Below are 26,613 nucleotides of genomic sequence, written 5' to 3'. Positions count from 1 at the left end.
GAGTAGAGTATTCTTTGAAATTAAAAATGAGTTTGATGAGCTGATTTTAAACTATATTGTTGGATGACTGTTTCTGTTCTTCATTCATTTGTCTGCCGGGAGCAGAGCTGACTCCAAATTACAGTTTTCAGCTCATCCACCCACTCTGTCGCTTTGTTGGAGGGTTCTACCCCCATGTCTTACATCAGCATTCCAAGAAATCTCTTCTCATCCAGCTTTCCTGTCTCTGTCTCTTCTTTTTCTTTACTTTTCCCATTTCTATTTAAATTTACTTCAAATTCTGCTCTTTCTCTCTCACTTTTCTTCCATATTCTTCCACCTCCCCTTATATTCTTTCAGGAACCTCAGACAACTGTCATCCATAATCCGGTGGACCGGACAAAGGTATTCTCCTTTCCCGAGTCCTGACCTCACTCCTCATCCTTTTCTGTCATTCCTCTCCTTTTCCTTCTCCTATTATTAAATTGTTTTCAATATGCATCCGTGTGAGTGCACCATTTCATTGTGTGTAGATATAGTGTTTGTGTGGGTGTAACCGATTGAACTCCACAGATACATGCTGTTATGAAAAAAATGTTCCCTACCTTTGCATGTTTATTTGTTACAAACCAGAATTCTAAGTCAACAGTCCAACAGGAGGAAGACCCACTGATGATCTCTCTTGCAGTCACCTTTTCCATGACGTTCTGCTTAGTAAAAAACTAGTATTTGCTCCTGCCAGGCCTTTAGCTCAGTAACTGTTTTTACCTCGACTTCCTCATAGATGTGTTCCCTACATACAGGTGCATATGAATAAATTAGAATATAATTAAAAGGTATCAAGCAGTTGATAGCTAAATGTATGAAAAATCTGCAGCAAAAGATAAAATAAAAACTGACCTAAAACTTAGTAGTACTTTATTTGATTTGATAGCTTTGCATCAAAGTGCATTATGTGGTTTTCTGTTTCTTTTTATTACCTGAAAAAAAAAATCTTGGCTTTTCATATTGATTATAGAGTATAAATATACAAATGCATCAGTTTTTAGCAACTGTATCTGATCAAGAATATCAGATCCAGGTGCACCCGTGTTCAATGGCAAAATGTGCAGATATGTTGAGTTCATCCATGTAATGCAGTGCACAATGAAAATATTCCCCTTGGAGACTTGATTGAAAAAAAAACTCTTTTCCCATAATTACTCATCAGTGGTTTTTAAAAATCTTTGTAAGAAATTATATTGTTAGAGATAAATAGTGCTTGTTTTCAAATTAGACTCCTTTCATGATTTGTTTATTTTGTCCTCAGTATGCTTGGACGAAGACATGTGAAATAATTATTACTAATGTGTTTCTTGGTTTGGAAAAAGTGAAAATAATTCAATTTATTTAGATTTTTTTCTAAAATGCCAAATCATAGTAAATTTTATTTTTTGTCATTTTAACTGACAAACAGGTAAAATTCATATGCAGTTCTCTAGACTCCACTTTGGTCCAAATTCTGTTTAGATCAGTCCAGTTTGTTCCCATATAATCCCATCATATAGTCAGATTCAGGTCCAATTAATAAATCAGTCCAGTGATAAAACAGTCATATTCAGCCAACCAGATGATGCCAGTGGGTAAAAAGGTATCCATCTAAGTAAGTCTAGATGATTCAATCTTGTTGTTGACTTTGCAGTCAGATGTTTTATGAAATAAAAAAAAACCTTGAAATTCAGTTTAGTAAAGGTTTATTATCCCACCACATGGTCTCTTTAAGCTTTTTCTTACCCAAACAACCAGCGGTGAGGTTTAACTGTAAGTATCGGTAAGATATTTGATCAGATTCTTATCTCTCATGTAAAATCAAAGAGCTGTATTGTAGGTAAATGTACTCTTATGTTTGTACATTTCTCTGCTTATGTAACTTCTGATAGTTAGTTCAGAAAATGTGTTTTTGCAGTTTGTTTTAGGAAGTAGTGCATGCATCTGCATGAGTTGGCAGAAAACTCCCCTCTACTCAGGCATAATTGACCTTATTAGGATGTCTGGTGTGTTTTTACACAAAGTAAATACTAACACAACATTTTTTGAAACCCTTGTGGTTGTCACACACCTGGTTTAGAGAAGAATAATTCTCATTTCAGTAGATCTGAGTAGTTTTGAATTGTATAGAACGTTTCAAACCAAAAGTATAGTTATTCTTTAATTCTAAAGTCAATCTGACATCTAAGGATTCTAGTAAACCTGCTGCTGAGATATCTGATAAACTGTATTATAAATATACGAGGAAGAAAACTGCCAAATGTGCAACAAAACAAACACAAAGTCTTATCAGATATTAGGAGTTGAAGAAGTGTTACAGTCTCCTTTCCCTCTCAGGAACAGAAATGAAGCTTACTTCCCTCTTGCTCTTTCTTCCTCTTCTCACGTCACCAGCTGCTCTTTTAAAGGCTATAAAAACCCACTTTTGTGCTCTTGAAGCTGCTGGTGCACATGTGCACTCACTAATCAGGTCATCAAGTCTCTCAGCACCCCTGTACATGCAGGGGAATTTAGACCCATTTAATCTGCTAATTGGAAGTCAGAAACTCCTCATCTGGGGAAAGGAGCGACGGAAAGGCAGGCAGGCAGACAGACAGGTAGATAAATATATCTGAACAGCGTGCCACTCAGCTGAGGATGACATGTGATCTTCCTATGAGAAGCTTCTCTGTCTGCTTCTGTTTTTAAGAAAAGTTCCAGAAAGAAAGAAAGGCATTTTTGATGTACACAGAAAGTGTTTAAGGTCAAAAGTCACACAGATTTCACAGTTTGGTGTGATGGCACAGTTTAACAATGATTCTGACTAACATACGCAGGATTTTTGGCTTCCTCTTGTGAAGGAATTCCACATAAATTTGTTTAGATGTTATAGATGCTCTCGGATTTTCGTGACTTTCTGAAAACATGAAATGGCATGATAGGGTGTGCCCCCTGCTGGCATGTATTCTGCCTGTGCAGATTTACCTTGTTTACCCCTCTTGTGATGTGCTTCTTTATGTGCATCCTGCACAGTTTGAATCCCCTGCTGTGCTTGAACACAAAATGATTGTGTAATTTGTTTTCTTCTCCAGGAATCCTCAGACAGCAGCAACACCACTGTGGAGGACGAGGATGTGAAAGGTAAGGCTGCACAGATACAAATAAATCCAAGCTGGTAAATTTCAAGCAGCACTGTTCATGAAGCAGTTTGTCATGGCAGCCAACTTGTGTAACTGCAGGCTTGTGATGATGAATTTCATATTAGACAGATGAGTATGTTTTACAACTGCAGAGGAAAATTCTTTTTATTTCCATTTTCTTGCCTGGTAGTTTTTTTTTTAATTTGCAGCAGGGTTCTTGTTTTTCAGAGTAGCAGGTTTTCGTTCCTGACAGTTTTGTTACAGAAAGAGTCTCTTTGTGGAGTTGCTCAGTTTGTGAATATTTGTCTAAGAACAAGACTTTGTTTTATCTTTTGTTTTCCCTGAGCCTCTGTTGTTTATAAGACTGTAATATTTTGAGTCTCAGGGGCAAAATGTCCAAAACTTGGAAAAATATTTACAGACTTTATTCACTGGTACTGTCTAAATCTCCCTTTATCCATCTCTTTATCTATCATCTGTTCATCCATCCATCCAGTTATTTGTCCATTTATCCATCCATCTATCCATCCATCTAGTTATTTACCCATTCTTCCATCCTTCCTTCCATACATCCATCCATACATCCGTTTGTCTCTGTCCATCCATCCATCCATCCGTTTGTCTGTCTGTGTCCATTCATCTATCCATCCGTTTGTCTTTCTGTCCATCCATCCATCCATCCATCCATTCATTGGTCCATCTGTTTGTCTGTCCATCAATCATTAATTTGTTTGAGTAATCATTTGTTCATTCTTCCTTCTCCTTCCCTCCCTTCCACCATCCCTCCCGCTTTGGTTTTCCTGGTTTTGTATTTAAAACCAGAGCCGGAACCTAATTATTGGACCAGAAATGGACAGAGAAATCAACTTATTTAAGTCTTGGTAAACTGTGGCATTTGGACTTTAAAAATCTGTAGGAACCTTGAGAATATATATAATGTATTTTATGGCAACCACTGATGACGTTTCTTGTCTTTGGATTTTTCCTGCTTATGTGGTCGTTTTTAAATTATTATGGTATTATTTGTGTGTAAACACCTACATGAAGATCCTGCAGCACATTATAATAGTTAAGAATTCTTCACAAAAAATATGTTTCTAATGTTTTTGCTGTGCATTAAATCAGCTGAAAGCTAACCTGTTACTGACCCCTGGTGGAGCCCGACTGCATTGCCTCATTATGATGCATTCTGACACCTGCTGTGTGATCGTTGGTGTGTCTGAGAGGTGAGCGAGGGCTGTAAAATGTTAAATGTCATGTACAGCTGTTTTAGTTTGGCTCTCCGCAAACGTGTTTGGTTGAATGTACGATCCTGAGTAATCCGTTCCTTAAAATACCAACACGCCTGTTTGAATATTCTGCTGGCACAGTTGTGGCTGTGCAGAACATAGCCTGCATATTAGCAAATAACTCCACACCGCTTTTGTTTCAAGTCTTTTTGTTCTCTTTTGTGGGTGTGCCTGAGTTTTTATGGCCTGTGGAGTTCAGTTAAATGAAATAGCTCCATTTTCAACATCTCAGCTGAGTACAATGTGTCTTAACGGGGTCATAAATGCTTTTTTTCAGTGTCAAACACATAGAACAGATTGTGCTGTTCCATCTTCTGTTCCTCTTTGTTTTTGAATTCCCTAGCAACTACAGCTGAGAACTGCATGAAAGCTGAACCAGTGTTGCAAAGAAAAAACAACTATTAAGTAGAACAGAACAAGAAGTTATTTTACCAGGTTTTCAAAGTTGATGTTCTGGTTAAAAGATGTATGGTAAAAGTTATTACTCTTCTTAATTTTTTCCAGATATAAAGCAGTGTTTTCTAGGTTTTTGGAGGAGTCTGGGTTTTTTCCAACCTATAGAGATTAACACCATTCATTCGTTCATCATCTATACCACTTATTCCATAGTTGGACACGGGGGAGCTAGTGCCCATCTCCAACAGCCTACGGGCGAGAGGCAGGGTACACCCTGGACAGATCGCCAATCTATCGCAGGGCAACACCGAAACAGAGGACAAACGACTATACACACATTCATTCACACCTAAGGGCAATTTAGAAAGACCAAACCTAACCAAACCTAACATTCATGTTTTTGGACTGTGGGAGGAAGCTGGAGTACCCGGTGAGAACCCAGTCATGCACATGGAGAACATGCAAACTCCATGCAGAAAGACCTCCGGCCGGGGGTCGAACCCAGGACGTTCTTGCTGCAAGGCAACAGTGCTACCAACTGCGCACCCAGATTAAGATTGACACCATGTTTCATATTTTGTAGAATTGTCCATCAGCTTTATTTTTAGTTGATAGTGAGTTACAGGATATGTTTGAAGAGACTAAAACAGTGATTGTTAAAGTCTTGTCAGATCCTGAATAATCCTGAAATAATTTTGGGATGACAGGCCCCAAGCACACCACATTCCATGTGACTTCTCAGGGCTAATTTGTCCAGCCAGGCCGCATTGAAGCAGTCGACCATGTAGCCTCTCCTCCACAACAAGGCTTCTTCTGTCCCTCAAACATCAAAGTCATCTAAGGCCAACATTATCTCCATCATAACCACCCAGAAAACTTTCATCATACTACATGGATTCATAAATTAATTTTTTTCTCCTGGAGGAAAAGAAGCCGCTGTGATTGTGTGTGCTGCCGTTTTCGACCCAAGTCTTTAAATCAAGCAATTTAAATGTGTTGGGACCTGGCATGAACATGAACTGTCTCCAGCATATGGTCAGCTAATACTTCTATAAGGAAATCAGGGTTCCTTTAAAATCTCAATACATTGGGGCTGTTTAACGGCAGTGGTTTCTCCATCACAAAAACTGGTCCAATTCAGGACTGTACTTGCTCTTTCCAGGTGTTTCTGAAGTTCTCTGCGAGTGCTTCTTCGCTTTGGGAAAACTCTTTTGACTCATCGGTCAGAAATCTTACAAAGGACATCTGGTCGTGGCTGATTTATTGTGCAATGGTGTTCTTTCCACTTCCGAATTATAGTTCCAACGGCATTCACTGGAACATTCAAGAGTTTAGAAATGTAGCAGTAACCATTGCCATTAGTATGTTTTGCAACATAAAGAATTTTTTGTGAAGGTCTCTGTGCTTTTACCTATTGTACCACTCTGTGCAGTACTTGAGAAACCCTTTTTTCTTGAGAAACCTTTTCATAGGCCATCTGTTAATATCAAACCAATGTATCTTGATTTGCACATACCAGCACTAATGCTTTCTAAATACTGACATATTTTAGCTAGGGGTTTTGGCTTTCCATGCCTTTCTGCACATTATTTTCTTCATATGTTCAAACTTATTCCCAGTTTCATTCCAAATTTGAACACATAACTTAATTTTTGGACAAATTTTCTTAGATTATTTTGTATGTGTGGATACCCTTGGTTGTTACCATTATCGAATTTAAATCTTATGTCACTGCCCATATTAACAACATTTAAACAGAGAACAATGCAGACGTGTTTGAAACTTATTTTACACGTTGTACTGTGCATGCTGATAAATTGTTCATATATTTTGTAGTCCTTAAAGCCTGGCACCGTACTTCTCTCCTTAAATTATCTTACCACCACACCCTTCTAGAAGGCTTTGGCAGGGTTGGGGCACCTTTGGCAGGGACTTTTCTGCTTCCGCCTCTCTGCCTACTCATACGCTTTTCTCCTAAGCTCCCTGATTGCTTGCATTTTTTTACTCCTAACTTTTTATCTCTTAGCCAAAATTACAGAAATATTGGACTAAAACTACTTCTTACCAGTGACTCCCAAGGATTATTATAAATTTTTTTTTTTTCTAAAGGATTTTGATGTTTTTATAATTGAACTTGAAAGGACAAGTTGACGCCAGCTAATCAGCACACAATGCCTCCGTTCACCACAGAGGACTTCGACAAACTTTTACAGAAATTGTCTGTTTAGGAGATGAAAATCCATCGACTAGAAGTGAATGTGGAGGTGAATATGGGGTACAACAATGATTCAACTCTGCTTGTGATCCCAAACAGTGACAGTCAGCTCAACGACTCAGCCGGCAATCAGAACACTGAGAATAAACCTACCGGCCGACCCCCCTGGCATGTTTTAGGCGCACACCCAAAAAATCAAGGTGGACGACTCACTGGAAGATCTCAGCAACTAAATAAATTAGAATAGCCAGAATTACAGAGAAATGTCCCCGTTTCCCCTGGGAAAAGGAGACTTCGACAGCGAGCTGCTGTCACAACAACTGATAGGAGTGAGACAGCTGGAAATAATGGAATTCCCCTCCAAAACAGATTTGCTTCACTACAGAATGAAAACCAGGAAAATGATCCATCTTCTGAGAACAATAAAAGGTTTGAGAACAACCTTCATTCTAAACAGTCTTCTCCTAAGCTGCCAGAGAAAAAGCGCCCCACCGGACCAAGAACCCTAATAGTGGGGGCAACACAAGAAAAACACAGACGTTATGATTGGTACCAGTAACATGGTGTCCGATATTTTCTAATTTCCCCTCGGGGATCAATAAAGTATCTTTGAATTGAATTGAATATCTCAGAGAATATTATTGCAATCACAGAAAAGTGCCCGTCTCTAGAAAACCTTATTATACACTGTGGATCCATGGATGACGTGGCTAAGAAAAAATCTGAAGCACTGAAGGAGGATTTCACTCGTCTTCTGAATATTGTTGGAGGTCTCATTATCAAGGTGTTTCTCAGCGGACTCTTTGCACCGATTTTCTGTGGAGATTAGGTTTTTTCGAGACTTCTGATGATTAATAAGTGGTTGAAAAAAACATGTGCCACCACACCTGTGAACTTCATCGACAACTTCAATATTTTTGGGGAAAAAAGACAGCTCTTCAAGCAAGATGGTTTCTGTTTGAACAAGCTAGGAGCCAGACATCTCACATCTAATCTCTTCTATTTAGTAAATAATCCACCAGCAGCTTCGACCTTCAGCAGAGAACATGGAGTATCAACAACAATGATAACGCTGCCTCCAACAGCTCCAGCAGAAACAATCAGCCAGTTGGCTGAGAAAGAGAGGTCATCACAAAAGGTCTCCCCGCCGAATTCCACAGCAAAAGTGAACCCCCCCGTTATACGCCCCTTACCCCAGACACCGACCTAGACCGACCCTCCCCGTTAAACCCCCCTCACCTCAGACCCTGACCTAGACCGCACAGAACTCCCCAATCTCCCCACTGAGCCCGCTTTTTGCTTTACTGGATTCTGATAACATGAAAGGAGCTCTTAAAATCGGGACCCAAATGGCTCTGACATCTTCTCCATTCAACACCCCCCGTGGCCGAGGCCCTGCTACTAAACCAACATCTTCCAAATGCTGCAGAGCCCCACCACCTCCTAATCTATCTCCTCCTAATCAGGACCTTCAAATCACTTCTCTGTGACAGTCTGGGCCCCAGAGGTAACTCTATCAGGAATTCGCATGTCCAGGAAAAACTTGGGTCCCTAATAGGAGATAGTTGTAAAATCTCTGTGCTTATACGTGACAGAAAGAACAAAGCCAAAAGGATAAGAGACAGTAATAAACAATCAACAAAAGCCATAAACTGTCAGGTACAACCAGACACAGAGTTAATATCAACAACTAAGTCATATAAACTGGCGTTATTGAACATTAGATCTCTGTCAGGAAAATCATTTTTAATCAATGACTTCATTACTGACCACGATCTTGATGTTATGTAATGAAGCTCCCATTCTGATAGAGGCGACGCCTCCGAAATACAATTTTCTTTGTGAGAGCAGACAGCAAAGAAAAGGTGGAGGGGTGGCCACTGTGTTTAAAGATTTACTAAAGTGTAAAAAAGTATTTCTGGGCAAATTTGACTTTTGGATATTTGGCTCTCCAGGTAAAGAGCCCGGTCCGAACCATGTTCTTCAGGCTTCCTTAGTCCAAAACAAACTTTTTCAGTGATTTTAATTAACTTTTATCTGTGATATGTGTTGATTATGACTGTTTAATTATTGTGGGAGACTTCAACATTCACATGGACAATCCTGAAGACAGAAGTACAATAGACACTCTTAGAAATTTTGGTTTGACTCAACATGTTAAACAGCAAACGCACAAACACGGACATATTTTGGACTTGATCATCACTAAGGGTCTAAACATTTCCAAGGTGTCTGTAATTGATGTTGCTCCATCTGACCACTTTTCTGTTATTTTTGAAAGCATCATCTGCAATGACTCAGTTTGCCAGAGAGACATGATAAGAAAATGCAACCTGGACTCCAGGTTCACTATATTATCTATAAAGAGAGACTATACAGATATAACCTACAACTGAAAAATGCAAGGGAATCTTTCTTCTCTGAGATCATCAGCAAAAACATTAACAATGCTCGTGCATTATTTGCCACGGTCGACAGGTTAACAAACTCTCCTGTAACTGTAGCATCTGAACTCTACTCTACCAGGGCCTGCAATGATTTTGCTAAATTATTTACTGTAAAAACACAAAAGATCAGAGCGGCAATCAGCACATCCACATCAACTCCAGTACCAATGTTGTCTCCAACTAGAACTGATTTTGACAAAATCTCCCAATTTCACCAAATAAATTGCAAAATCTCAGAAGAAATCATACAGCAACTAAGCTCTTCTTCCTGCCGTCTCGATGTTTTACCCACAGCTTTCCTTAAGAAAGCTTTTATTATTTATTATTTATTATTGGACCTTAGTGCAGCATTCGACACTGTTGATCACTCCATTTTGTTAAAGCGCCTGGAAAACTGGGTAGGCCTTATTGGTACAGCACTCAACTGGTTTAAATCCTACTTGAAGGACAGGGACTTTTTTGTGTCAGTAGGTAACTTTACATCAGAGAGCACAAAAATCACATGTGGCGTTTCCCAAGAGTCCATCTTAGGGGCCCTCCTATTTAATATCTACATGTCTCCCTAAGTTAGATTTTAATAAACAACAACGTAAGTTATCATAACTATGCAGATGACACACAGCTATACGTTACGATGTCACCAGGTGACTATGAACCCATTCAAGCGCTGGGTAAATGCTTAGAAGAAATCAATGCATGGATGTGCCAAACTTTTCTTCAGCTGAATCAAAGCAAAACTGAAGTAATAATCTTTGGACCAAAGGAAGAGCGTTTAAAAGTTAGCACACAGCTTCAGTTAATAGAGCTAGAAACCACCAATCAGGCTCGAAAACCTGGGTGTAGTGATGGACTCAGACCTGAACCTTCAGAGGCACATAAAGGTAGTAACTAGGTCGGCCTTCTATCACCTAAAGAACATCTCCAGGATTAAAGGACTAATGTCTCAGCAGAATCTTGAAAAACTAATTAATGCGTTCATCTTTAGTAGAATTGATTACTGCAACGCTGTCTTCACAGGTCTGCCTAAAAAGTCAATCAGACAGCTGCAGTTGATCCAGAACACTGCTGCCCGCGTCCTCACTAGAACTAAGAAAGTGGAGCACATCACCCCGGTTCTAAAGTCCCTACACTGGCTCCCTGTAGCTCAGAGAATAGACTTTAAAATACTTCTGTTAGCTTATAAATCACTGAATGGCTTAGCATCAAAATACATTATAGACTTGTTGTCAATGTATCAACCACCCAGACCTCTCAGGTCTTCTGGCTCAAATCTACTCTGCAGAACCAGAACCAGAACCAAACATGGAGAAGCAGCTTTTAGTTCTTATGCTCCACTAATCTAGAATAAACTCCCAGAAAACTGTAAAAGCACCGAAACCCTAAATTGCTTTAAATCAAGATTAAAAATTTATTTGTTTAGAGTGGCCTTTGAATGTGTTATCTAAACATTATTAGTTAAGTTTTCAGTCCAATTTTTCTTTCATTTTCTTATCCATCATTCTATTCTCTTTATTTTTTTAATTACCTCTGTTGTTTGATTTTCTGTATCATTGTAATGTTTTTCCTTATGTACAGTGCCTTGAGTGCCTTGTTACTGAAAAGCGCTATATAAATAAACTTGACTTGACTTGACTTGGATGTCGAGGCTAAAAAAGGGGGAGGCTGCTTAAATTTAGCTTTAGTGGCAGGAAACAGAAACGGACCGCCCAGAGAGGCGACACAGTGAACACACGCCGCTCTGCTAGCGCCACCGCTGGAAGGCATTCGTCTCACACGGCACTTTTATGGATCTTGAGATTTAAACAGGGGTGACGGTGCAGAGAAAACCTCACGGGCCAGGTGAGTGAGACAGGAGGGGCAGTCGTGTTTGTTTGGAACAGTTCGTTCCTTCTTGGTCTTTGTGGGGTCTTGTCAGGGTAGTGCTTGACAGCTGCTTTGTAATCAGACACCCACACTGACTTTTGGATCATCTGTACTTATCTGTTGTATTAGTCTCAATACTTGCACAATACTCTTTTACATTTTAGACCTTGTTCTGTTTACTGGTTATTTTGAAGTTGGTATATTTAGTTTATTGTTATTTGCAGGGTTTTTATGTCTTTTTTTTTTTTTCCTTTTATTTTCAAATCACATTCATGTGCACCAGATGAATTCATGCCTTGCAAAAGTATTAATGATCCTTCAACCTTTTCACTTATTACAACAAACTTGATTGGATTATCTTGAGAGTTTTTGATAGACTTACACAAAGTAGCGCGTAAATGTGAAGTGATATGAAAAGGATGCATGGCTTTTAAAATATTTTAGGAATCAAAATTTGACAAGTGTGGTGAACATTTTTATTCACCTTCTTTAAGGCAAGATGTCAAAGAATTACCTTTCGTTGCCGTTTCTCTACCAGTTTTACACAACTGGAGACTGATTTTGTTTTTTTTTGTTTTTTTTTGCAAATTAGCTTAACCTCACTATGATTAGAAGAAGAGCATCTGTTAACAGCAATTCCTAAGTCTCACCAACTATTCTTAATTGGATATAGGTTTGGACTTTGACTAAGCCATTTCAACACATGAATATGATTTTATCTACACCAAGGATCTGCAACCAAAGAGCCATTTCTGTCCTCAAACCAACTAAATTTTTGAGCAACTAATGTTATGTGACTTTTTGGAAAGACAACATACAAGTTAGGTAATGTGTTGTCATTTTTAAAGAACCACAATTTCTTTCTATTTTTAGGTTTTAAAATAAAGAAAAACAACTTTTGCAAACAGCGGATGGGATGGATACATTTTCTTGTCCAGGATGTTGATACTGCAGGAAAATGCACATAGTTTCCAACCCTATGACAAGAAAAACATATCTAAAAAAATATTACAGGTACTTATAATGTCATTTTGTTGTGGATATTCAATGCAATTATCCCATAACAATCAGAATTTGTTATTCTATCTAAATTTATAAACATTAGATGGCTCTTTATCATTTTAGCCATAGTTCTTAAGAGCCATTGTGGAAGGTCCAAAGAGTCACTTGCGGCTCCAGAGCCACATGTTGCAGACCTCTGATCTAGACCATTCTTTTGTAGCTCCAGTCGATGTGGAGATGTGAGACCGATGTGAAGTTTGAACCTCCACATTTGTCTCAGTGGTGTTTCAGTCTCCACCAGGCTTTCTTACAGGATTGTTTTCAGTATTAAGCTCCATCCATCTTTCCATCAACTCTGACCAGCTTTCTTTTAATAATGGCTTTCTTCATGTCACCCTTTAATAAAGGTTAGATTTGTAGAGTACACAACTGTTACTTGCCCTACTGACAGATTTACCTACCTGAGTTATAAATCTCTGTAGCTCCTCCAGAGTCACCGTAGCCTACTTGGTTGCTTCTCTGATTAATGCTTTTCTTGTCCAGTCTGTGGATTTAGGTCAATGTCCATGTCTTGGTAGGTTTACAGTTGTGCCATGCCCTTTCCTATTTCAGATGGATGGAACAGAGCTCTGTGAGATGTTTAAGGCTTGGGATATTACTTAATAACCTAAGTCTGCTTTAAACCTCTCCACAACTTCTGACCAGTCTGTTGTGTCCTTTGGTCTTCATGATGTTGTTTGCTCACTAATGTTCTCTAACAATGTCTGAGGTCTTCACAGATCAGCCAGATTTATAGTGAGATAAAATTACATTCACGTGGAGTTTATTTACCAATTAGGTGACTTTTGTAGGCAATTGTTTGCACTGGATTTTATTTGGGATTACCATAGTAAAGGAGGTTGCAAGCCGCACATTTCTTATTTGTCTCTAGTATTGAAAATCATTTATTCTTTTCCTTCCACTTCAGTTATGTACTACCTGGTGTTGGTCTGTCTCATAAAATCATTCTAGTTTGTGGTTGTAACGAGAAAAATGTGGAGATGTTCATCCGCTGTTTTCCAGCTGATTAAACAGTCAAACGTGAGTAATCTTTCTCATTACAGGAATCACTGTTGTCATCATTGATCTTTTGCTCTCTGGTGAGAATCGTAGTAATATCCCAATAAAAACCCCATTTGCAGCAGCAGCCATAGCTGTAAATCTGTCTGCAATTGAGTCGCTAACTGAGATAACGATTACTTTTGGTGCGTCATCTAAATAGTTGCTTTAATTTCTCAGTGTGAGGACAGAAATGGGTTTTTCACACATTTACAAACCCCCATCATGTCTTAACCCCACTCCTTTCATTATTTCACGATTTCTGTTGTTTCTCTATTGGAAAATATCCATCTGGATTTCATCTGTTGATTTACTTGTGTTTGGTCTCATTCTGTGTGTGCATGTTGTCAGGAAAGAGCTTAGACAGCAGCTCGCTTAAGGCACAGTCCAGCACAAGTTCCCAGCCTGATAGCACCCAGGGCTCCTCAGCTGCTGCGCACTGTAAGTCGGCATGGTCGGCCAAATTCAGCCTGTAACACGCACACATTCATATCTCCTACCAGATGCTGGCTACATTTACTTTGGTGTGTCTTCCATTTGGTCCCTGCATGTATTAAAAGCATCCATCTGCTGCTGTTTAGCAACACTAAATCCCAGAGGCTTCTGCAGAGTGACGTCAGCAGCATTTTTCTATTTAACCCTGAGCCTTTTTAAACATTTACTAACAGCATTTAGAATTGAACATAAATGTTAAATTGCTTTAGATTCTTTCAGTCAATTCTCCAACTCTGTCTTAAGGATGACTCTTTGACTTCCTCTGATGGAGTTAAATAAAATAACAATAGTCCTCCTTAATTCTGGTCGGTGCTGGTTTTTTATTTTCCTCACAGTTCCAAGCACGAACTTTGTCAGAACATTATGCAGAAAGTGTTTGGGAGCTATAAGGATATTTTAATGCTAATAACTGCTCACAAGGAGGAAGTTTTTAAATTCTATCTTATATTCAAACGCCTCCATGTTCCTCCCTTCCCAAATTCAGCTGCTGCGAAGTTCGCTGACCTCCTGGGCTCGGTGCGTAGGGGCTCAGGGCCCATCACCGACGGAGAAGGTAGATCCAGCACTCCACCTCCCGCTGTCCTCTCCACCCCCTCCCTTCCACACACCCCCGTTGTCCCCATGCAGAGTAAGTGGGCAGGAGCCAAAACAGACTCAACAGCAAATGACCTCTAAATGAGAGTTATATTCAGTCAGCTGGCATCTGCTTTTCCTCTGATCCAATGCCAGGATGCTGCATGATGAGAAGCCTGGACAGATTACTGAACAGGGTCATAATGGATGTAAAACAAGGCAATCGAGGAAGCCAAAAGCTTCTCACTTATTTAGTGCTAATAATTCCTATAAAGAGACATTCATGCAAGCTCTGAACAAAAAGCTATAAAAATAATTTAAATGGCAAACATTTAACTGCAAGAAAGAGATTCAAGATGTTGCACAAAAACTCTGCAGTTACAAACTGACCTCAGAGAAACAACGAAAATAACAAAAACGACATGGAACATTTCACACAGTCTACACTAGTGCTCAATACAGTTCTAAGGAGATGCAAACTTAGTCAAAACTGACACAAGAAAAAAGAGCAACGCTAATAAACCCACAAATAAACCTGATAAAGGAACAAAATGACCAAGAGCAAAGATACTGACTACAGAAAAATACAAAAGACAGATTTTTTTTTTTTTACAGAACATATTTAAAAAGATAAGATGATGCTAAATTATTAAAGAGAGACAGAAAAAAACAATGAAAAAGAAACTGGGAATGTACTTAAGAGTGGGTGTCTCACTCCACTACCTGACATGATGGGGACCTTTATAAATGGCTGTGCCCCGAGACAGTCCGTCCTTGACAACACAATTACATCCTTCACGTCATTTTGAAAGCTAAAGAGGAAATATTCTTGTTTGAAAAATTACCAAAAACTTAAAACCCAAAGAAACTTCTGTTATTCTCCAAAACTCTATTAAAAATACCACCATAATTACATTAAGGTAAAGTTTAAATTTTGAGCCTCTATGCGGCATTCAGAGTGCAGCACAGTGAATATTTATAGCTTAATAAATAACGATGATTAATGATTAATAAGCAACTCTTTCTGTTATTTTTTAATAGAACCAAAAATTAAGATTTAGAAGAAATACTGTTAGTAAATGGAATAATTCGTTTGTAGCAAAAACTTGATACTGTATCCTAATTTGTGAAAGTACCATATAGCTTCTTATTTAATTTGACTGTAGATATTTACCCATTGCTTCATTTTTCCTCATTTGTTTTCCTGTTTTCTTCCCATCTTACTGTTTCTAATCTGTTCCATATTCTCGTACGATTTCTGTCCATCCATCCATCCTGGACCCCCCCCCCTCAGTGTCCCGGCTCACAGACCTGGTAAGCAGTGTTCGCAGGGTGCCGCCCCCCGCTGCACCCGAAGCCGACGCCGCCTCGGCGCCAGCTCCCAGCGCCAAGCCGGCCCCTCCACCTGCACACACCACTCCCCCACCTCCCCCTCACTCCCCCTCCAGTCCCCCCTTGTCCTCCTCCCAGAGTGAGTACTAAGTCCAACACCACCCCCCTCTTGCTGCATGGTAACCAATCAGAAGACATGATGACTTTGGACTCCAGTGTGGGATTGTGTGTTAATGTTAATCTTTAACATGTGTGGATAAACAGAATGATGTTCTGAAGTGCATCATATTGATCTAAATGCAGTTGTTTTGTTTTTTGTGCTGTTGAGCCTCATGAAGCCTTGTCAGTGCTCTGCAGGTAGTTTGCTACTAACTGCAGATGGATCTGTGTTTCAGCTGGCTGTTTTGACATGTCTTTAAATTTTAAAAAAAGGTGACCGTGCTTGTGATGGCATTGGAGGAGGTGCCGTGTGTGTGTGTGTGTGTGTGTGTGTGTGTGTGTGTGTGTGTATGTGTGTGTGTGTGTGCCCTCTTACTAAACTGTGTGTGTTCAGGATTAACATCTGGAAGCTGGCAAGGTTTTGCTCTTATTTGAATGTGTTCTCATTAATTCTGTAAAACAGAGTAACTGTCTGTAATGACATTTCTTCGGCCTTGGGTGGAGTTATTGCTGCCTTTGCCAGAGCATCTGTTTGGTTGTGTTCAACTTATTGAACTAACTTTCCTCCGTTAGTCGAGCTCATGTGATTGGTTACTTTTGATTTACCGGTCTTACTTCTGTCCTCTGCAGCGCGCAAACAAGAAATCATCAAGATCACCGAACAGCTGATTGAGGCCATCAACAATGGAGACTTTGACGCATACGCGTGAGTCTGGGCTCTTTGGTGTGTTTTGTTTCAGTTGCATAATATTGCATCTTAAACAAATCCTGCTGTTCTCTCTTCAGTAAGATCTGCGATCCTGGATTGACTTCGTTTGAACCGGAGGCGCTGGGAAACCTGGTAGAGGGAATGGATTTCCACAGATTCTACTTTGAGAATCGTAAGATATAAATATTTGTTTCCCCCAGATTCTTCTCAGCCGTAATGGTGGGTTTAGACAGAGACATGGCCATGCCTATTTGGTCACATCAGAAGAAGCTTTTATAGGAATCATTAAGAGTGATAATTTACCCACGAAGAAAGATTTCCGCACATCACTTCTCAGATCTGAATTATGGTAATTAGGATGAAATATGACATGATGCCTGATGATGTCGATTAGTATTGGCTAAAAAATGCTTTAAAATTAATTACCTGCATCAGTTAAGACACCTAGATAAGATCCAGTTTGGCCTGATTGTGGCCAATATAAGGACTGTTGCTTAAAAATGATTTCCTTTGTTGATGAAGTCAAACATTTTGCTTTACAGTAAATTTAAAGAAAAAAATAAATTAAACTTTTTTGTGTAGAATTTTGTTCTTAACATCAAAAATAAATTGTAAAGGATCTTTATTTGCATAAGTAGGATATAATACAGCTTTAATTTATAACACAACTTTAAATAAAATTCGACATCAGCAGAACTATTTCATTACAACTGCAAACTTGACTGGATTTTACTGTGGTTTTATTTGACAAATCAACACAAAGTAATGCAGCGGAAGGATACATGAATTTAAAAATGTTTCTAAATAAAAATCTGAAATGTGTGGCTTGCATTTGAATTCAGCTCCTCTAACCCAATACTTTATAGAACCATCTTTCGCTGAATTTACAGTCAAATGTTTCGTGGGCCATGTCTCTACCAGCTTTGCATATCTAGAGAAAGAGTGTTTTTGCTAATTTCTCTTTGTAGAATAGTTCAAGCTCAGTCAGATTGGATGGAGAGACCCTGAAAACATTGATTTTCAAGTCCTGGCACAAACTCTCTGGAATTTATATGTGGACTTTGACTGGGCCATTCCAACACATGAATATGCTTTGATCTAAACCATTCCATTGTAGCTGTAGTTGCATATTTAGTGTTGTTGTCCAGCTGGAAAATTAAGTCTTTTTTAGCATCTAATAGCTTTTCTTCCAGGATTGCCCTGATTTAGCTTCATCCATCTCCCCACCAACTGTGACGTGTTTTTATGACCTTGCTGATTACAAGCCTATCCACTCCATGATTTTGCCACCACCATGTTTCACAGTGGGAATGGTGTTGTCAAGGTGATGTACAGTTTTAAATCACACACAGTGTTTAAGTCGGCCAAAAAGTTAAATTATGGCCTCTTTTGACCAGAGCACCTTCTTTATTGTGTTTGCTGTGTCTCTTACATGACATGTGGCAAACTTTAACAATTACTTCACTGGCTTTCTTCTTCCTGTGTCTTGGTAGGTTTGCGGTTATTGCATACTTTCCATTTTCACATAAAATCCAAATGAGGTGCATTGAGGTGTGTGGTTGTAATTAAGAAATTAGATTTAGTTATAGCATATGGTTTTTTATTTGCCTTCTCTTTTTCTGTTGATTGTCCTCCTGACCTTTTCCCCAATGTCTTCTTTTATCAGTTTTGGCTAAGAACAACAAGCCCATCCACACCACCATCCTGAACCCCCACGTCCACTTGATTGGCGAGGACGCCGCCTGCATCGCGTACATCCGGCTGACTCAGTTTGTCGACAACCAGGGCCAGCCGCGCTCCAGCCAGTCAGAGGAAACGCGTGTCTGGCATCGCAGAGACAGCAAGTGGCAGAACATCCACTTCCACTGCTCAGGCGCGCCAGCTGCGCCTCTCCAGTGAGGTACGAGCCACCCAACTGGAAAACATGGCGGCAGATAGTGTTTTTATTGCAGTAGCTTAATAACGTTTGAAAAATGCAGCTTTTAACTGTAATACATTGATCCATTGGGGATAAGATTCAACATGAAAGAAAATTCAACAAGAAATCCTTTTTTGTAACAAAATCACTGGTGACACAATGGTTGGGCAGACCTACTGGTAACTCCCCTTTGTCAAAAAAACAGCACTTTGTCTTCAGAGCGAAGGATTATTTCTATCTACAATCTCTCCAGATAGTCTAGAACAGTAGGCCCTCTGCCATGCTCTCCTATCTTCAGCTCAGCCCACCTGACAATGGAGGAATGTTGATTGTGTGTCTAATGAAGCATTTCTGTGTTGATTTGACCATGTATGATTATTTACCGAAACACCTAGTGAATTTTATAACCAGTTTTCTGGCAGAGAAAAAAACAGATGTTCATTTATCTTCTGGGATTTCAGAGAGTCTATGATGATATGTGGTCAAAGAAGGTTCCAAGGGCCAAACCGTGCAGTGTGACTTCTGCAGCAAGTAAAATCTGATTATCGTCCATTTTTTATCCATGATTGCTTCTTCTGCTGTCTACATCCCCTTCAGCTTTCAGCATCAAACTGTAATGAAAAGTATGAAACACCTGAAACTTTCTGCCCATTATTGCACTGATATCTCTGTCAAACCGCTCTGGCACAGGACTGCTGCAGTCGGGTATCTTTTAAGGTACATTGTGATAGTAGTCCAGCTCACAAGGTGTGACTTTTTCAAGTCCCATACAACTTTTTTTATTGGCTAGTCTCATCTGATCATCACACATTGTTCCGCTTAAAGTCCCAGCAGAGTACAGAAAGCCACATATTTACTTCTGTGATGGTACGACAGAAATGTTTTTTCCTGGAATCACCTGGATGGCATGTAGACAGTGTCTAATGGTTGCTGCGGAGACTTGGTGAATCCGAAATGCGGTCTTTACTTTACTTCCATCCTCCAACGCAGAACTTTGGAAGATTTTTTTTACCAGCTTTACCATCCTCCTCACTGGACATTGTGGCAAGATCAACATGAGTCTTAATCCAGCCTAGAGACTAGTGGCTAATAGAAATGGATTTTTGTGTCACATTATATTTATACCCATTGAAAACAGAAAATTATGATGTAGACGTTAGAAACTCTGATCAACTTAAAATGTACAGTATAAATAAAAAGAAATGCTTCAGGTACATTTATTTGTTCAGGGTTCCAACTATAATGCCACACTGTAAATGTGTCATTTTCTTTAAAAAAAACATGGTTTGATTTTTCTAAGTATTGGGATTATGCTGCTCCAATAAAAAAAATAACATTATTTAAAGGGTTTTTGCACAACTTTAACAAGCAATGCCAATAAATGTGGCTACCACCTTGGGTGTGCTTTAATAGTTTATTTTGCTTTTCTGTGGAGTTTGTGTCTATGCAAAAAGTTTGATACAATTCAAACCCTAATGATTAGAGGCAAACAGTAAGGTGGTAGTATAGCAGGACGAGTCCTTCAAAAATCTGGAAGGACAACTATTTTATCTCAACTGACTGGAAGAGAGAAGAGGACACGAAAACACCAGGACAGGGACAGATAGCAGTTAAAGTAGGATATGCAGTAATGTCCTTGTTCATCTTTAAAAAGGGTTTGCATGACACATTTTTAATCTCATAAAAGCAAGAAAAGGAACATTTGCAAATTTTGTTGACTATAAATTGTGACTGAACAGCTTAAGATAATTTCAATATGAATCCAAGTGATTGCTATGTCATATGGTAAGAAAAGCCAACCAAAATGTCTTAAAACGTGAGGAAATAAGACATAATAATGCTTCTCCTGTTCACTCTTTCTTATGTTCACTCTGTCAACTTATACATCATTGTTTTTAATTTGGGAAAAGCTTAAAAGGCTAAATTTGCAACTTTAATAGTGGTCTGTTCTCCTTTTCAGGGGTTGAATGCTGTAGTTGTGTCTGTCAGGAATGATCTGCTGGAGAGAGAAGAGGAGGATGAAGTGATGAAGGAACACATCCAGTGTTGACTTGGAGGACATGGCTCATCACGCCTCAACAAAAAAAAATCCCTCTTTCACTGGACTCCCAGCCTCCATCCCCCAGCATGCATCTCTACTTTTACAGCTATGACCCCGGCTCTGTCAGCATCCACAACATGAGCTCCTGACAACTATCCGACATCGGCTACACATCGCTCAGCAGCTTGACACCACTAGCCTTCGACTTCTTCTCGTCTTCTTCTTCTCTCCAGCTGGGTGTTTGATTCGGGGTGGGACTCCTCCATTCTGCGGTCTCTCCTTCCCCAACAATATTTTTGTGACACCAACCCTCTTGTTCTCCTGTGAATCTACACCTTTGTGACATAAACACTTCACTGGAAAAACAGTATGTAAAGTTTTAAGTAAAATCTATAATTATCATTACTATATTATGATTATGATTATTATTGTTACACATTTGCAATTGTATATGTACTTTGTATAATTCAGATTTCTTGATGCCAGTGGTTTTTAGAGTTGAAGGAATTTTTTTGTTTTATCTTTTTAAGGAAGCATGTTTTATCCCCATAGTAACAGTGGCTTTTTATTTTTTATTGTGGCTGTTAAGTGGAAAAGGATTATTGGCCGTTTGTCTAATTTGCTTCTTCTGCATGAGTTAAAAACTGCACTTGAAGTCCTGGTTCAAACGTTTCTGTCGGTTTTGGTATCTTTACTTTTTATCGTTCGGTCTTTGTTGTTGCTTCTTGGAAGGGGTGTTTCTGATCGGTGTCATTGAAGAATGTAGAGTATGATGTTACAGCTGGGCTCAGAAGTTTACATACAGTCATCATGGGCATGGATGTCGTTAAGTTGGGCTGAAACTTATTTAAACTTTTACCTTTCCTGTCTATTGTTCCAAAAACACAACTTTAATTATTTTTAAATGCAAGTTTGGTTTTACTGTGGATTTTATCTCAAGACAGAGAGTCATAATTATACATACAGGCTCAAATTTATGGAGAAATCCCCACTGATATTTGGTAAATGTTCCTTAGCAAGTTGCATCTCTACCAAATTATTTTGGTACCCATCAGCAAGCTTCTTTCATACTTCTGGCTCCATGTTTGATCTGATGTCTTAGCAGGAATTTAATAGTTTATTTTAACTGGTTTGTTTTTTTGGTTCATTTATTCTAAAACCAGTTCAGATGTGTTTTTTGAATTGTTATCCTGTTTAAACAACCAGTTGTTGATTTGAGGTAAAAAGTCTTCCTTTTTCATTATTCCCTATACTTTACGCAATGTACCAGTATCACCGACAGGAAAACAGTCCCACAGCATGATGCTGCCAACCACCATGCTTGACTGATGATCCAGTGTTCTTAAGCCTGAAACCCCTAACTTGACTCTTCCAAACTTCTTTTCACTGTAGCCAAACAGCTCAATCTTTCTCCCATCTGGCCATAAAACAGAAGCCATGTACCTTATTCAAAGTTCAGTTTTGCCTGAAGGTGTCAATTTTGGAGCAGGGGCTTCTTTCTTGGTCATCAGATGTAAACTGTGGACAGTGACACTAGGCTTCCAGAAGCTTCAAGTTCATGGCAGGTTGAAGCCTTTGTGTCTCCTGGGCTGTCCTAAATATTTCCCTTTTATCTGATGGTGACCATTTGGGTCTTAGCAAAGTGGTATAAAATCCATATACAGTAATTCAATGATTGGGTACAATTATTTAAACAGATCATCGGGGACTATCAAAATATTTAGAAAAGGCAATCCTAAATTGTGTTCCCAAATCTAAAGTTTTCCTTCTTAGATCTTTGCTAAGTTCCTTGGTCTTTCCTACTGTTCTTATCATTTGTCAGTTCTATCAAAAAATATTTTAATCCCAGCTAAGAGAAACTGCTAGCTGGAATCAATTATTATAACTGACCAGAAGTTAAGAAATTGTAAAACATTCAGCACCATTCATTAGAAGGTATATGGTATATGAGGTTAGGGTTAGGGGTTCGTAAAAGTCAATTTGGTTGTTTATTATAAGTGAGGCTGGAAAAAGAACTGTTCAAATAAATTAATAAAGTTCTGAACAGATGAAAGTAAACTTATGATCAGAACTGTACATGACGTGTGTCTGTGGGCATGGTCGTGCAAGGTAGAGAGGTAGCATTCACAGTTCACTCCAGGTAACTGAGCACAATCTGAGGAGCCTGATGTTGTTTCTTAGCTGCAGTGTTTGCGCAGGAAAGAGTCTTTGCTAAGGTCTGAAGCACATAAACTTATCAAGAAGAAAACTTTCTTTCCCACCTTGTTCTAACTTGTGCTCAGGAGCTCTGATTCATGTCTTACAACCACATAAAGCTGCAAAACCTAAAGCAGTGTTGTAAAAATGCACAAGAACACATTGTCTACAGAGCTGGTTTTTAGTTCTTTTTTAAGAGCGTATACATGCGTCATAAGAAAAGTGTCAGATTAGAAGGAAGCACTGCTGAAGACTCCCTCTGTTTTTAGTCAGACCTGAAGCTCAGTGACTCATCCTGAACCTGTTTGGTGCTTGTTATTTTCTGGGCAGACGGGGATGCTCTGTTGGTGTCTCCTGCTGTTGCTTGGAGACAGATGAACACCCGCCTGAAGCTCAGCGCTTTCTCTTAAAAAGACGGACTTATTTTTAACCCTGCTACAGCTGCACTGCTGCCTAGAACACAGCAGCAGGTTCTTTGTCTTTAATTGAAAGTGACAAAAGAAGTCAGAGCTCTGAATGACGGATCCTTTGGGATATGTGACCTTTCTCGTTTCTGAAGCCATAGAGCAAAAAGCTGGTGCCACTGCTGCTTCTTCCAAATGACGCACATTCAAAAACTACGACTCCAACCCGCAGCTGTGAGGAATCATGACGGCTGTTTGCTTGGTGCTTCAATCATGTCGGTCTTTTAATACGCTGTGCAATATATTTGTATGTGCATGTAGATGTAAAGCTTTCATTGTGTGCTCTTTAAAACCCTGGGAGGAAATTCTGGAGGTGTTTATGAGAAATGGAAAGAGAGGGCCTTCAACCCAGGTCAAATTAGATATTTTTTGCTTTGTTTTTTATGCTTTTACTTCATTATGTTTGGTTTGTGTACAGCATTATTAGCCTTTCATAAGTGCTTGTACCAGAGGCAGCAGGGTAGAACAGATGGACTTTGCAGCGCTGAAAACCGATGATTTGTTTTAGTGAAGGTTCGTCTCACGATCAACTCTGCTGTTCTTCGTCCACCAATGGGTTCCTTTGCGTTTTATCTCACCGCTTGGTCTGAACAAGAAATTCAAAGAGACCCAGCAGTCGGTGTGGTGAACAGTCCTCAGGTTTTTATTTATTTTGAGTATTTATTTATTTATTTTAGTCAATGTTTTTATTGTGCTTTATTATTTTTTCTTATTAATTTGTTCTCCTGTTGTACAACTCCTGCAATTGTGCAAAAGTACTGTTTGTTGTTGTTCAAACAGAAATTTGCTCCATGTAAGACCAGTTCTTAAAGGGATAGCGCACCTAATTACGCCAACATGCAGTGAGTTAGTTCTTTGGAGTGCCAAAAGTTCCACAATGTAAAAAATAAATGAATATTTTTTTTTTATTATAATAAAATCAAAACCAGAAAATTAAATGTATCCATAATTATTTTAGTACTTCACTAAAGTAAATAAAATTAATAGTTTATGCTAAAGTTAAATAATAAATAATCTATGCATTTATATTGAAGTTCTAATAATTAAAAGACACATTTGGTAATAATTTAATGATTTATTTTCCTTATTGAATTGCGGCACATTTGGACCTCCATAGAGTTTTTTAAGCTAATGTTTTATGTGGGACACTTTATGACTCATATTATACAGGATTGTATTTTGTGTGAACTGTCCTTCATATGCTTCATCAACACGTTCTTTATAGGATGGTGAATTTTGTCAGATGAAGCCTTTTCTCACCACTTAGTTTGTATTGTACTCATGTCTCATCCAATAAGAACGTTCATGTCTACTTCTACATGTTTTAATACTAAGAGGTCGTTGTCCGAACATGACCCCGACCCTCCTGAAAAAAAGAAGAAATAGCAGCATGTTCAGTACCAAGGTGATGTTCTTCTGTTCTTTTTAGTGTTTCTAGCCTTGAAAATCAGTATGATAAGACTCACATATTTAAAATGAGGGAGTACACAGTATTACAGCACTGCTAATAGCAGCGTAGCTTTCATCTTCGTGCATGACAGTCAAAAGGACTCTTGGTTTTTTGGTGTTTTTATTTGGGTTCTCATTTTCTACTAAATGCTGGTGAACTCGACCTTTCTCTATTTTCTCAGCTTTTTAAGTGCATATAACTATTTTTGTCTCCAGATAATATAATGAAGATTATCCATATGGTAAGGATTATTATATTCATGAGTGTGGCACTAAGGATGACTATGATGAAGTCGATGTTGATGATGATGATGTGTTGATGATACTTTTGCATGCTTTTCTATGGGTTCTCAGTGTTGTCAGTGCAGTGGTTGTCTCCTAGGTGGAGGTGCTCCAGCAGGAGGTGCAGTCGCACCACATGAGCACAAACTGACTGTTATTTGACAGAAATATTTGATCCAGAAATTGGATCAGAGAGAGAGAGAGTCCAATTCATTACAGCAACAACAGTAGAGACAAACTGGAGCCACCATGTTCACTCTGAACTTCTGCCATCTTCCTGCAGCAGAGACTAAGCTGCTCTGACAGCACTGAGCTGGTTTCTCTTCCCAGGGAGTCTTTCTCTCTTTCCTGCTCCCTTTGTTTCCAGCCTTCTTCAATCATTTCTCTGCAGTTGGCTCTTTCTAGTTTCCCTTTGTCTCTTATTGTCAGTTTGACTTTCTTCTGTATAATATTAATCCTCTAGTTCTCCGATTCTTCAGATTATTGCTTCGTTCTCTTACGTGCTACACGTGTTTCTCTAACTTCAAGAAAATGTGTTAAGGTGTTATCAATAAAATGAGTTTAAATAGAAACTTTGGTGTCTTTGTGTTTGTAAAACCCACAAACTACAGAGTGCATGCTGATTATTTGCAAAATATACAACAAAAATAATCACATTGGTTTAGCTTACAAGAACACTCTGGGACAACACATCATTCCAAATCGAATTGATGTTTATTAAATCTTTTTCTACAATCACTCACATAAGCATCTAAGCTTTTAACATCCATACCGAGGAGAAGGCAATAAACAGATACAGATGCACAGACAATATATCAAAGCAAGAAATACTGTAAATGTTTCTAAAAACTAGATTTGATATTTTGAATATTATTTATGGTGTGTGAATAACTAAAAAGATGAATATACTGTATATATAAAGATATAAACTGTTTTCAAAAGTTTAACGAAGACAACTAAATGTACACAGTATGTTAGTCAGTATAACAATATAACTAAATACCAGCTGAACTATTAGTTCATTCTGTACTGTAAAACATGATCAAAACCTAAAGTCACACAGAAATCCTTAGGCTGCACCAATCAGCTGGCCAGTGATTCAAACTGGCCGCTTTTTCTCTTGATTGATGATCAGCAGGTTAAATCTGTCACACGCTATCGAACAGCCGGTTCTCTGGTGCGCTTTAAACATTTGCTGATGCATAAATGGACTGGTACAATGCTATGAAAAAGTATTTGCCTTATTAGAGATTTCCAAGGTTTTTGTTCTTTGTCGCACTTATATTTTTTTAGACCAGCAAACAAATTAATAATACCAGACAAAGATAACTTGGATTGGAATAATTCGATTTAATTTATTAAAGAAAAAACATACTCAAACCTGTCTTGCCCTGTGTCAAACAGTGATGTCTTTTACGTCAGTGTGGAGGAATTCTGGCCCATTCTTTTTTTCTGAATCTTTTTTTAATTCAGACTGATTCAAGGGTTTTCAAGCATGAACAATGTTTAAGGTCATGCCACAATATCACAATCAAATTTCAGACCAGACTTTGAGGCACT

The 26,613-nt window shown here is 38.7% G+C and overlaps 1 protein-coding gene across 50 annotated transcripts in view; it reads left to right on the top strand.

Annotated features, from left to right (window-relative positions):
- The window catches only part of camk2b1 (calcium/calmodulin-dependent protein kinase (CaM kinase) II beta 1), a 111,098-nt gene that overhangs the window by 77,200 nt on the left and 7,285 nt on the right, over positions 1 to 26,613 (top strand). For 17 of the 50 annotated variants that reach the window (XM_047380647.1, XM_047380645.1, XM_047380649.1 and 14 more), the window contains 6 exons: positions 340 to 384; positions 3,078 to 3,126; positions 16,625 to 16,700; positions 16,781 to 16,875; positions 18,370 to 18,603; positions 20,582 to 25,625. In XM_047380647.1, the coding sequence (XP_047236603.1) occupies positions 340 to 384; positions 3,078 to 3,126; positions 16,625 to 16,700; positions 16,781 to 16,875; positions 18,370 to 18,602 (498 nt within the window). In that variant the 3' untranslated portion in view covers position 18,603; positions 20,582 to 25,625. Of the gene's footprint in view, positions 1 to 339; positions 385 to 3,077; positions 3,127 to 13,786; positions 13,877 to 14,414; positions 14,559 to 15,797; positions 16,485 to 16,624; positions 16,701 to 16,780; positions 16,876 to 18,369; positions 18,604 to 20,581; positions 25,626 to 26,613 lie in introns of those variants that run through there. The other 33 variants (XM_047380623.1, XM_047380621.1, XM_047380613.1 and 30 more) reach the window with 6 other exon arrangements.

This window comes from Girardinichthys multiradiatus, chromosome 12 (assembly GCF_021462225.1).
Source record: "Girardinichthys multiradiatus isolate DD_20200921_A chromosome 12, DD_fGirMul_XY1, whole genome shotgun sequence".
NCBI classification, from domain to species: domain Eukaryota; kingdom Metazoa; phylum Chordata; class Actinopteri; order Cyprinodontiformes; family Goodeidae; genus Girardinichthys; species Girardinichthys multiradiatus.
The sequence above is the reverse complement of the archived record's forward strand: the minus strand, read 5'-3'. Positions and strand labels throughout refer to the sequence as shown.